This window comes from Chroicocephalus ridibundus, chromosome 4 (assembly GCF_963924245.1).
Source record: "Chroicocephalus ridibundus chromosome 4, bChrRid1.1, whole genome shotgun sequence".
NCBI classification, from domain to species: Eukaryota; Metazoa; Chordata; class Aves; order Charadriiformes; family Laridae; genus Chroicocephalus; species Chroicocephalus ridibundus.
The window spans coordinates 91,057,018-91,070,022 of NC_086287.1; the positions used below are offsets into that span (position 1 = coordinate 91,057,018).

The 13,005-nt window shown below is 40.9% G+C and overlaps 1 protein-coding gene across 2 annotated transcripts in view; it reads left to right on the forward strand.

Annotated features, from left to right (window-relative positions):
- The window catches only part of CDH13 (cadherin 13), a 501,672-nt gene that overhangs the window by 455,025 nt on the left and 33,642 nt on the right, over positions 1-13,005 (forward strand). For both annotated transcript variants that reach the window (XM_063334708.1, XM_063334707.1), the window contains exon 11: positions 8,880-9,022. In XM_063334708.1, the coding sequence (XP_063190778.1) occupies positions 8,880-9,022 (143 nt within the window). The remainder of the gene's footprint in view (positions 1-8,879; positions 9,023-13,005) is intronic.

Here is a 13,005-nt window from a genome sequence, read left to right on the forward strand (position 1 = left end):
GTATATTTCAGATTAATTTGCTTTGTATATTTATTTATTTTTTTATTTTAAAGAATCTAGCCAAAGTAATTTGAGCATGTCCAAATCTCTGCAGGAGAGCACTGCAGGAGATATTTTACAGCCTAGTGCACATTTAGCATATAGCCCCACTTTTAGTAACAGCATTTCCACCCAAATTCAAAACCATGCATTTTGCATGATGGTATATTTAATGGGAAAAGATGGCTAACTATGCTTAGTTTGCCAATCGTAGTGTGTAAGTTAAATACGTGGAATGGAAAGTACAACCAGATGACAGTTTAGATTTCCTTTCTGAGTTTTTAATAGCATCTTTTGAAGATTGTGAGGGGCTCTGTGTTAATAGAGTATGTTTACAAGGAGTATGTGTTCGTCAGGGTTTTGGCCAGATGCAGTTAGGTTTAAGATTCAAACCAGGTCTTTAAAACTGTCCGTGATCGTTTTGTGGAATCACAAAGTTAGACATACAGAAGACACTTTCTGAAGGCCTTGAGGATCAGTAATCAATGTGTACATTTATAAAAGTGATCGGAAAAGATCTGAAAAAGGCCTTTAATGGGCTATCAGTACTGTTGCCTTTATAATTTCTCTTATAACCTGTATATCCTTACCTGGAGCTTTTTTGATGAATAAATGCTTACATTTTGTCTCAATAACATTCTGCGATGAAGTGCTTATGCTTCTGTTTTCCCTGTGATATGAAATCCTCCAGTTGCTTTTTAGTCCTTACCTGCACTGGAAATGCTTTTGTAGGTTGTGTCCGCAGCGCTGTGGATAGATATCTGGGCTGGCTTTATACCAGCTGCTACTACTAACAGGTTGTTATTGATAGCACGGAGCTTAATGCAGCAATTTTTTTCTATTGATTCGTATTACAGGGGTGAAAAGAAAAATGCTACAGCTAAAGAACCAATTCAGCTGGCTGACTTGGTAGGGCCGCATGGGGTGGTGTATCATCTTATGAGTGTCCTCCACCTTGGATGACAAACCTATTGCCATTATTCAACAGGGATCTTCATGAGCTCTGTTATGAATCCTTAATGTTCCCAGTTTCCCAAAACTGCCAAACTGTTATTCTGGATCCTCAAATGTCACACGTACACCTGAATTGCCTGGTAGCCAAGTCTCCTGCGTGCAAACCGTAGCCCTATTGCAGGCAGCACATTGAGCAGTCAATACATCTATAAATAGAGTGAAATTGCCTGATGCGTTCCCTCAGGAAGCGCAAGGCCCACGCGCTCAGGTACAGCGCAGTGTGTTGAAAGCAACATGGAATAGGGGATTTAGCAAGTGCCAGGGTAGCGTTGTGTATCTGCTCGCCAGCAGCGATGTAGTTTGTATAGGAATGAAACACAGCGCCCATCAGCTTTTGCCCCTCTCTGCTAACACACAGCCATTTACCAGTTGATGTGCTTTTGTTATTTCAGGCAGTGTTATTTGAATTGCTAATAAATTATGAAAAAAGGCTTAGCTTTGAATTATTACTCAGCTATGCCTGCATAACAAAACACCCTAAGCAACAGCAGAGTTATATTGAAATTGTCATGATCTTGTGCCCATAATAGTAATTTTATAGTTCTGACAACACTGCCACGCTAACTGCGTGCACACATTTAAAAGGAGTGGGAAAAGAAGGCACAACACTGTTAGGGCAGCCCAATGCCAACTGCACCGGACAGGAGCGGTTGGCGGCAGCACTTTGTCGGACTGCAGACCGTCGCTGGCTGTTGAAAGAGATGGGAAACGGTGTAATGCTCACAGGCGAGCTCCGATCCAGGCACTTCCACATTGAACGGCAAGCTGCCAGCCTCTGAGTTGACCTCATACAGAAGGATGTGAAGACATCCTGTCGTGTGGATCTTGTAGAGCTCTTCAAGGGTCATAAGGAAGGAAAATGTATTTGGGTATCCGAATGGGAAAGCACATGAGGCAGTAGTATTGAAAGGAGGTACGAAAAGCCCTTTTGAATAACTGACTTTCCATAGAACTCTTTACTGGTAGTATACGTTAAGCTAAATGATGAAGTAAATACAAGTCTTACTGCCAAGCACTCTATTTCATTGGCAGCGTTTTTTGTTAACATGGTGAATTCAGTTGCCTCTAATAATGACTCCTTTCTATTGTTGGGACATGCTTTGTCACACTAAACCGTGGATCGTGTGTTACTGACCGTCCAACGCAGTGTTTAGGGGCTATTTTAGGCAGTAGCTTTACATCTTGCTATAAAATAGAAAGCAAACCTCTATGTTCACTTGCACCTTGAAATTTATACGTTTTATTCATCAAAATTGTTTTCCAATATCCGAAAAATTGAAAACCCACAACTGCTCCAAAGATACTCTTCTAATGGCTTTACTGACACAAACATTTTAAAATAGAAAAACAAGCCTGGATGTTGCATAAAAAAATATCTTTACAAAATCAAATATTAATATAGTTACAGAGCTTTAGATATATGTTAGAGAATCACTATTATTGTTTTCATTCAGCATGAGTTAGCAATTAGAGACCCTGCTGTGCAAGGCTGTGAATATACATACATAAAGTGTAAGTTTCTCTCCCAAAGCTTACAACCTAAACCAGTATGGGAGCAGTAATGCCTTTGTTATCATATAGTCAAATAGCAGAAAAATTGCAGTGTGTCGTCATTAATGAGTCTGGCGCGTATTTCAGCTGGAGAATTGCTGCGTTGCAATAAGGTTGCCTTTCCACTCTTTCGAGTGCCATATGCTGCCATAATTAGTGCAGGCAAAAGGTAATGAGAGCAGAGTGGAAAAAATGGAGCATGATGGGAAGCAGGTTGATCTCTAAAGCTCTACATTATGTCATCCGCGCATAAAGCATATGAAGCACAATGCAGTTTTAATCCAGATTTTTAATGTTACACTTATATTTTGGGAAGGGTTTTTGTCTTTCTCTTAGAACCACCGTTGTTTGCAGAGGTGCATGTATTTATTCTGTAATTGCTACTCCGGTCTCTCCCAAATACCTGCGAATCCTTTTCCAGAGGTAGTCTCTCTTGTTTTTTTCAGGTGGACTTGATATAATGAGGTGAAATTCATATTGGCTTGATTTAAAGATTACATAATGTCTGTATTGAGAGATTTTTTAATTCAGAGGCAAAAGGGAGTTCTCATGCTGAGCTCGTAGGCACAGACAATACAAAGTTACCTTCCCCACTGGTCATTTTACTTGATTAGTTCATGAAGAGCTCAGAAAAATTTCAGAGACTGCCATTATATGGTATAGTCCTGGGAGGAGCAAGACGCAGGTACGGTAACTTCAATATGTTACCTAATTGTAGGTGGAAGTGCTATGGATTCAGAAATATGGATAATGTGAATGCTTTCCATGGAAAATACAAACGTGTATCTATACTTCTTAAGTGAAATATTAGGTCTGTTCAACTGATAGTTTTTCATTTATGTCAGTAGGACCAGAATCCATAAAAGCAGCAAATATGATTTCAAAACCTAATGTATGAATAAGCTTGGTTGTGTTTCTGATACTGACTCCTACCAGTCAGACTGAAACCCCGTGGAAATGGTTACTATCAATATTTTGACACTTTCCGTTTCACCCAAGACCAGTGAGTATACACACAGACACACATACACATATACATGTGTGTATCTCAGAGAATGTGAATTTTTACTTGTCTGGGTTTAACTCTATTTTAAACATAGTTTAAAAACCATACAGGAGGTGAGCAACTATACAATTTGAAAATGCCAGTAAATATCTTTCTGCATCTTTAGAAAGCTATTCCAATTATTCTTTTCTATTCTGTCTATCTTGGTACTTTTGATGTCCCTCATTGCTATACGTTCTCAGTCCTTTTGCAATGATGTACAGATTTTATCCTTTTAACAGCTTTTCAAGGCAGAAAAACATCCTCACCATTTTAAAGCTGAGTTGGGGGCATAGCATGAATTAAAGGGCTTCCTTAATTCCATTGTGACAGAGCTGGGACTCAAAGTCTGATTCTCCAAGTCCTAATTCATCCTGCCCAGCCTTGCTCACTTCTCCACCACAGTGTCAACTTGCTGCCTACAGTCTCTCGCCCTGTTACGCATTGCCATAGCAAAGCCTCCCTGCAGAATCAGACAGATATTTGATGGTGCCAATGCCACTGTACCTCTTCTGTTGCATCTTTCTCGTCATACAGTCTCTGTACAGCATGACTTGAGCGGTCTCCAGATGGGCAAGGCTGAAAACCGCCATCCTGACAAGCCAATCTGAATTGCTCACCTTAACTCCTGTCAACGCCACACATCAAACCGGCGCAGATGTGTCATTCAGCACAGATTTGGCACTGCTTCATTTTGTCTTCCTTCTCTTTCTGTTAAAGCATAAGAGCCCAGACCCCTTGACTCCACATGGGAAAGTCTGGCAGCTACCAAACTCTGGAGGTCCTTGCCAAGAGCAGCATCTGACTCTGTGCCTAGATGCCTGGCTGCTCTGCGATGACACCCTGGGCTATTGCACTGGCGGCTGTGAAATTCTTTTTGTGGCTAGTGAAGGTTGTGGCTGTGATTAGATTTCTATGTCCGTATTATCACCACTGTTCCGTGTAACAATCTGTGCTAATCAATCTGCCAGCCACCGGCACCATGCACATCTGCTAGCAACCCCAGGAGGTGTTCTCTGAATTATTTTCCTGTGTTACAGGAAGGGGATGATGCCATTTATAAATTTTAAATTATTTCCATATATTTGCCGCTTTATTTTAGTTCTGCACCAAATATGCCAAGTGCATGTTTTGATTTGTGTCCTCTTGTTCTGCATCTGTAGCCTCTCTGCATCTATTTGTAGGTCTGTATTTCAGGTGTACAGGTAAACTGCGGCAGATGATTTCCAGTCTAAGGGAATTGTTTTTTCTTCTTCCTTTGCAACACCTGGCTTATAGACAGTGCAAGGGCATGAGCCTAGTGCAGGGAGGTCACAATCGGAATAGGTTACACCCACTTGCCTTTTTGTCATATAAGCCCCTGGGAACTGAAAGCTGCGTACATGGTTTAAGATTTAAAAAAACCCTAATGAAATAAAGAAACTCCACAAAGCAGCATTAAATTTCGCTAGTGCGATGTAGAATAAGTCCAGAATAAACAGTAATTGGTACACCAGAAGACATAGTTCTGTATACATCCATACGGATGTGTCAATGTAGTTAGGATTTTCCAAACTGAGGAGGTACACGCAGGCATGTAAGTTCATGTTTATCCACCTAAAAAACCAGTCTGATTTTCAGAACTGCTGTGCAACCAGCAGACCCCACTAAAGTCAAAAGTAGGAAGTGAAACTTTGTATTCTATACTTCTATTTTTGTATAGTCCTTTGCTTAATGAGTCTATTCTAAATCTTTTGCTAGCAGAGCCCTCAAAAAAAATGAACAAAGAACAATCATCTTAACTGTACGGCAATATACTCTTACAATAAGTAAAAAACATGGTGGGAAAGACAAAGTACTACTTTTACAATATCCTGTGCCAAATCACAGGTTATACAATTCAGTTTTTTATTTGCACAGCCAACAGTGCTTTGTAGAGCAATCAGGGAAGATAATACAATCCATTTTAAATTCTCATTACTTCAGAAGTGTTGAATCTTCTTAAATTGTTTCAGGGTTAATTGAGAATTTGCAGTTGTACAATAGACTAGGAATTGTTTAGGCCGCCCCTGTTTCATATTTTTGTGCATACCTTTGTTGCAAAGTTATAAAAACAACAATAAAAAAAGAAACAAAGAAGTGAAATGAAATAATGATTCTGCATTGTTACTATTCTAGTAACTCATTTTTACAGGAGATAAAGCTTGGGTATTGATTAATGTTTAAATGGTTATTAAGTGGAAGGACATGTTGGGTTGATGGAATGGCTCACTGTGTGCTAGCGTTTGCCTTTGATTCTTTTCCACATATTCCCTAGGGGATAATTTCTGCTCCTGGGGAAGCCAGCGGTGAAACTCTGAGTGACTTTTGTGGGAGCATGAATAAGCCAGTGTCTTCTATATTTGTTTCTTTTTCTGATAAATTCCCAAAGGTTCTGGTTTCCGAATTTGTCCTTTAATTTATTTTCACATAACAATAGCTCATAAAAATGTAGAATTTTTCATGGTTGTATATACTGAAGTTTTGATCCTGAAACTGGCTGCCTGAACACCAGCGTGTTCCTATGTACCACGGAAAAGTCAATCTGGCTCCGCAGCCCTGCGGAGGTTGCACTTTTCAAGCCTAAAGCAAAGTCTTGGTAAAGAACAACAGTCATATGGACCGTGTTCTCCGTTAGCACCTCTGAAGTTAGCCATCTTCATCTTCTGCAGGAGACTATCGCGTCCCCTGAAGGTACAGTACACCAAAGAAATTTTGAGGCAACTGATGATTTTTTTGGTGAGAGGTGTTTCTCTGATGAATTAAGAAAAGGCTTGCTGCTAAAAGAAATTCTGTTTTTCAAAGACAAAACTCAGTATTTTTTCTTTGTAATATCATTCTTTTGAAATAAGAGTACTTTAACGATCTTTGAAGTATAATGTCAATCTATAGAATAGTTTATTTAAATGGGCCTGTGGGCCTCCTGGCAAATTCGTAGGGTTTCTGGAGCCCCCTATGCTTTCTAAGGCATAAATTCAAGTCTTGCTCCACCTCCAGCTAACCCAGTTACAAAGGATACCTGATTTGTGGGCTGGGAAATGATGTCTATGTTTCTGTCCTGTATTTCTCAGGCCTGAGTACCTGTATGTGCACTGCCTCATTTATACATGAGGAAACCAATTTCTCCAGAACTTTTCCCTTTTTAACAATTAAGCTTTCTTCCTGCTGAATAGTATGATGTCCGTGCCCAACATTTATTATTCAAAGGCTATTATAAGTCAAATCCGCTCAGATCTTTCCTAAGTTACATGGGGGGGGAAAAAAAATAAAAAATCTTTGCTTAATGACACCTTCCCATGGCATTAGTTCAGATGTTGAAGGGAAGTTCCTGTGATGAGGGATGGAAGAGATCCATTCTTCAGTTCATTCAATAGTCTTTGACAGTGCCATCTTAATGACAGAATTTAAGCTTGAGCCATGCACTAAGTCATTTGCTTTTGGTTTTCTTTTACCTTCAGCCAATGGCCAGACCTGCTGCTCAAACACAGTAAAATGTGCTGCATGAATAATGAACGATGCTAATGGCCATCTCGGACATCTGACAGCTCAGAGCTGGGGCTCTGCCTAGCTCTTCTGAGATCCCGGCAGAAATCCAAAGTTCTCAAACTCTGCCTGATCAAAATAACTGGACAGTGGAAAAGCACAAGTTACTCAGGACCCAGAGATCTGAAATGAGGACTGTGGGGTCAGAGGCAGCTGGATAGAACAGCCGCGCGTTGCCCCTCGCTGTTGGCTGTGATAATGGACATCCCTTAACAGTGCTAGAGGGATCTAGCAACTAATCATAACTTATTTTTCCACTTTCCAGAGGGGACAAGAGACCAAAGCAAGCCTCTGAAATAAGCATTCAATGAGACAATGTCTTTCTTTGTTGGCCTCTTTTCTCTTCTAGCAACTGCTATTTTATTTCATTTTACTTACATTTTTTTTACCCCCCTAACAATCTGTTATTTTTGATTATTCCCTCAGGAAATAGCTGCACTGATAAGTTAGTTTTGGCAGCATTATCACACAGGACACCTTTCAGATGAATGCCACTATGAGGCACTGGCTAGGCACATGCTCATTAAAAATAGCAGATTTCATGCCCATTGAAATGCCTATAGGAGATTGTATGGCTGCTTATGATCTACAACAATTCACTACAAAAAAGATAAACAGGTTATTATACTAAGTATTGATTATATGATTGGAGTTTTGGTTTAAAATATTAACACATTTCATTGGAGAGGGTATTGGTACCAGTTAATTCAGCTCTGTGGTGTTATATTATTTAGTACATCTAACTGAATATAGAATTAGGCTCTAATCATGAACATCCTTATGTTTATTACTTCAGTCAAGTAGGGCACTTCTTAGTGCATAAACACCACAACATTTCTAAATATTTCCAGTATCAGGGTCTAAATATTTGCACTGATTAATGAAAATCAAGCACAACAGTGAATTTTGTATTGAGGGATCTTGACGGACAGCAGTTTCAGATCCTTATTTACACAACACGTATGTGGTTGAATTGTTCCGAGACTCTGAGCATGTATGTGAAATCCTCAGAGGCAGGAAACTACAGACCACAGGCTGCATGTAACCAGCTCCCGTTAGACCTAATGAATCCATAGGCTAACTCTCTTTTTGCTACCATACCCCACAATTTACTACATTTCCAGCCTCACTTAAAGTAACTAATTGTAAGTTATGTAAGTTATATGTAAGTTAAAAAAAAAGTTAACTTGAAAGTTATATGTAAGTTAAAAAAAAATGTAAACCACTCAAAAAATAAATTCAAAATACAACTCCTAGTCCAGCCAGAACGTTGAGTCTGGAAAAAGGAGGACTGTGAGAGGATCCATGAAGTCTGTAAATACCAGTATTGATGCAGAGGCCAGTGGAAGCATTGAGGTACCCTGGCTGTATAACACAGGAGTAGGAAACAGGTCCTACATCATGTTTTAAATATTGATTTCTGTACTAAACATTGGGACATATGTATCCAAAGAAGTTGATTCAAACCTCTATATCTCCATCTGTCACATAAGCCTTACAATAACGAACCATGCCAAAGGGAAGACACAAGGTTTAAGTTGTATTTTTTAAGTATTAAGAGGTCCACCACATGAAAGCCAGTGAGTGCAAAGCTATATTCTTTTGTAGTGATGTAAATGTTTTATGTCTAGATATATAATTTGTTAACAACTTCTGTATTTTTATGCAGGTATTCGGTTTACAAGGATCCAGCAGGCTGGCTAGAAATTAACCCTACCAATGGTACCATTGGCACCACTGCTATCCTGGATCGGGAATCTCCTCATGTTCAGAATAACATATACACTGCTCTCTTTCTGGCAATAGACAGCGGTGAGTACCTGTTATGGATCGTATTCACTAAAGTATATGACTTTTTTCCCCTGCTTGAAATTTTCTGTTCAGGAAGGTGCATGTGTAACGTTAGGCGTACGCTTCAGCACTTTGCTCGGTGGGCACCGAGAGGTATTGGAGATCATTGTGACGAACGGGAAGTAGAGGAATTAACTGAAAATTTCAGACTTGGAACAGCTTTGATTTAAAGTTACATCTCACACGTTTATTCCTGCACTGAGATCTTAATGCTAGATGCAAATAGTCTACGAACATTCTTGGAAAGTAATAAATCATCTTTATCAGAGTTAATTTCCTCATAATATTTGAGGATTTAGTATGCCTAAGGCACCTAAATACCAATAACAACTCATCCCTGATATGCTGAATTCTATTCTATTCAATACAGTGACGGTGACAATAAAACACAAGTAAAAACCCTCGTTAAAATGCAACATTTTTTATATATTGTGTGGATTAAAGTTCCTTCTGTCAAATATAATCAAAATTAAACTATCTAGTGAAAATTCAGTGAGTGACTTTGGGTCAGAGAAAGAAAGAGAAAATCCTGAACGTTCCAAATCTCCAGAGCTAAAGGCTCAAAATAAATAAAAGATTTGTCTGTAATATAACAGCTAATACACTAACGCTTTTCACAGCTGCAGCTGGTTTAGCCCTGGTGATGAATTGTAAAATGTTCTTTTTAGGAGAGTAATTCTACATTTGTGTAACCGTATGACTCAGGGAACATTTGCAGGGCCTGACAGGAAAAAGAAAATATCGCCTTAAGTATAAAAGAAAAAAAAATTCTGCTGAGATGGTGATTTACTTATATATTCATATACGTATTTTTCTTGGGAAATTTCCATGGAAAAATGTAGCACTAAACTTATTTCTGTCTTTTACTTGCTATTGGATAAAGATTTTTTAAACACATCTTAAAATCTGGTACACTGGGAAATGTCGTCTTACACTGAAAGTAAAAATTCAGGATAATATTATTGGGGGATTACCAAAAGGACAAAGTTGCATATGTTTTAAAGGTGAAGTCAAATATCCTCAAAGAGAATAGATGGAACAAGAAGCTGAATATTTCCAGCTGTGGAAATCAGTCTGAATGAAAGTGGATTCTGGGGCATACCTTTATGTTGCGCTTAGGGCAGGAACACGCGTTGCTCACCTGTTTTAAGCCAAGAACCTCACTGCTAGGTGACCCCTCTGAATTCCCAGAACTTTTTCCATTCTGGAAAAATGAGAGAAGGGAAAGGTGTCTGTGCGCTGAACAGCAGAGCTAGAGAAGATATTTAACGTGGGTTAGAGAAAAGGAACCCTGTTCGGTGGAGGTACTGAGTCAGCATCTATTTCAAGCTGCTGTTACTGTGTTGGTTTGTAATTCTGCAGTACCGTTAGCACAGGAGCTGATCTGCTCCAACATTATTGACTTCTTTGAATGAAGTAATTAGAAACCACATGTGTGCATTTAGTACTGTCATGCTAAGGTGTTAATAATGATCATTCAGGAGTATTGTACTACTTCACTCTACGCAGCCCAGCCGCATGTGGAAGTGCCAATAAACAGCAGAACTGAAACAGCTGATATTAACCTCGTGGTCTGTATCACTCCTGGATTAATTACCAAACAGCTTGTGAAACACATTAAACTTAGAGGCAGGTTGGTAACCGGAAAAATTATCTGCTGGTCTGTATAAATATGTAAGAGTGGAATTTGTGGGCATTGAGAAGAGCAGAAGCTTCTCTGGAGCTCCAATTCCAGCCTCAGTCATGCACAGATACTTACTTGCCTCTGGCCACCGCTGGCCTGGTGAGCGATGCCGGGGAGCACGGCTTCCCTCGGGGCAGGACTGCCGTGAAGGCAGGCGAGCTTCAGTTCACACACTGCCCGCCCGCGGTTTGATCGCGTCCATTCGCAGGGGGAACTATGCTGGCTTTGCACAGAGGTGCTGCCAGTCCGCAGTCTCAGTCCAGACTCTGTGGCTAAAGCAGACAAGGAAGTTTTAGAATTGATTTCAAGGGGTAGGTCCGGGGGTCTGCCTTGTCCCTTGCAGTTATGACTGGGACTGATAATACCCCTGCAAGGTGTTCCCCAACTGATTTCCAGGGCACTGGAAATGCTAACTAGCCAAACTGTGAAACCCACTTCATTTTTCCTAGGCATCATAGCTAATGTCCATCTTGAAAAGGGATATTATGTTAGATGACAAGCCAAATTGTGGTAGAATAATGTGAAATGAATACAAAATTCTTTCAGGACTTTAAAAGAAGGTTATGTTAACTTAAAATGGAAAAAAATCAAATTAAACATAGAATCATAGAATGTGTTGGGTTGGAAGGGACCTTTAAAACATAACTGTATGCATTCCCTTTAAAACAGCATTGTCTGCAAACTGCAAATCTCTTTCTTCAGGTTAGGAAGTGCAGCCTATCTAATACCAGTGAATATCGTTAGGAATTATATGTGAGAGGGCAGCCAAAGGCAGGATTAAGAATTGCCAAATAAGACAGGGTGGTACACTGAAAATTCAGAGGCATTTCCAATAGAGCAAGTCATATGCTTGGGCTAACAGACTTGGGGCAAAAAGGGAGGAAAGGAAAAAAAACCCCATACTTCATCAGAGATACTTTTTTCAAAAGCATTCAATGTAAGTTCTTTGTTTACTTCGGCCTTTCATCTTATCTCTAAGTCAAATCTGAGATGTGCTGGCACACGCACCGAGGAAGTAAGAGCTGCCATAGACTTCCCTTTCGTTAACTGGGGAATACCAAAGAGCTCGGGTATCGTTCAGTGCAGAGCACAGTGTGAACTGGTACCCAGCATGGCGCCAGGCAGAGCACAGGGCAGCCCAGCCCAGCCCAGCGCCGCGGGGCGTGCGAGGCTTCCCAGGCAAACCAGCTCAGGCAGGTCTGCGTGTCCCTGCAGCCGCATCGACACCACCTGATCCACCTCCTCCAGGTTCAGTTTCTGGCAGCACCAGCAGGAGTTTCAGCAGTGTTAACGTTGGTAATTGTCAGTATGAGGGACTGCAAACACGACGCTCACTGTGGAAGGGTGTCTGTGAGTTGTGCGCTAATTTTTAACAGTATTTATAATAAGGCGGGTTTCTAAAATCAAACTAAACCTTCAACCTTACACCTTGCTAAAGGACTCTAGACATACACTAAAACAATAAACATGCTATTTTCACGGAATCACGGAATCTTCAGAGTTGGCAGGGACCTCTGGAGATCATCTAGTCCAACTCCCCTGCTAGAGCAGGACTGCCTAAAGCACATCCCTCAGGGCTGCATCCAGGCGGGTCTTGAAAATCTCCAGAGAAGGGGACTCCACACCCTCCCTGGGCAGCCTGTTCCAGTGCTCTCTCACCCTCACTGTAAAGAAGTTTTTCCGTGTATTTGAACGGAACTTCCTATGTTCTAGCTTGTGCCCATTGCCCCTTGTCCTGTCGCTGGGAACCATTGAAAAGAGCCTGGCTCCGTCCTCCTTAAACCCACCCTTTAGATACTTGTAAACATTAATCAGGTCCTCCCTCAACCTTCTCTTCTCCAGGCTAAAGAGTCCCAGCTCTTTCAGCCTTTCCTCATAAGGGAGATGCTCCAGTTCCATAATCATCTTGGTTGCCCTACGCTGGACTCGCTCCAGTAGTTCCCTGTCCCTCTTGAACTGGGGAGCCCAAAACTGGACACAGTACTCCAGTTGTGGCCTCACCAGTGCAGAGTAGAGGGGGAGAATGACCTCCCTCGACCTACTGGCCACAGTCTTCCCTATGCAGCCCAGGATGCCATTGGCCTTCTTGGCGACAAGGGCACACTGCTGGCTCATGGATAATTTGCTGTCTACCAGGACCCCCAGGTCCTTCTCCTCAGAGCTGCTTCCCAGCATGTCTGCCCCTAACCTATACTGGTGTTTGGCATTCTTCCTTCCCAGATGCAGGACCCTACACTTGCTTTTGTTGAACCTCATTAGG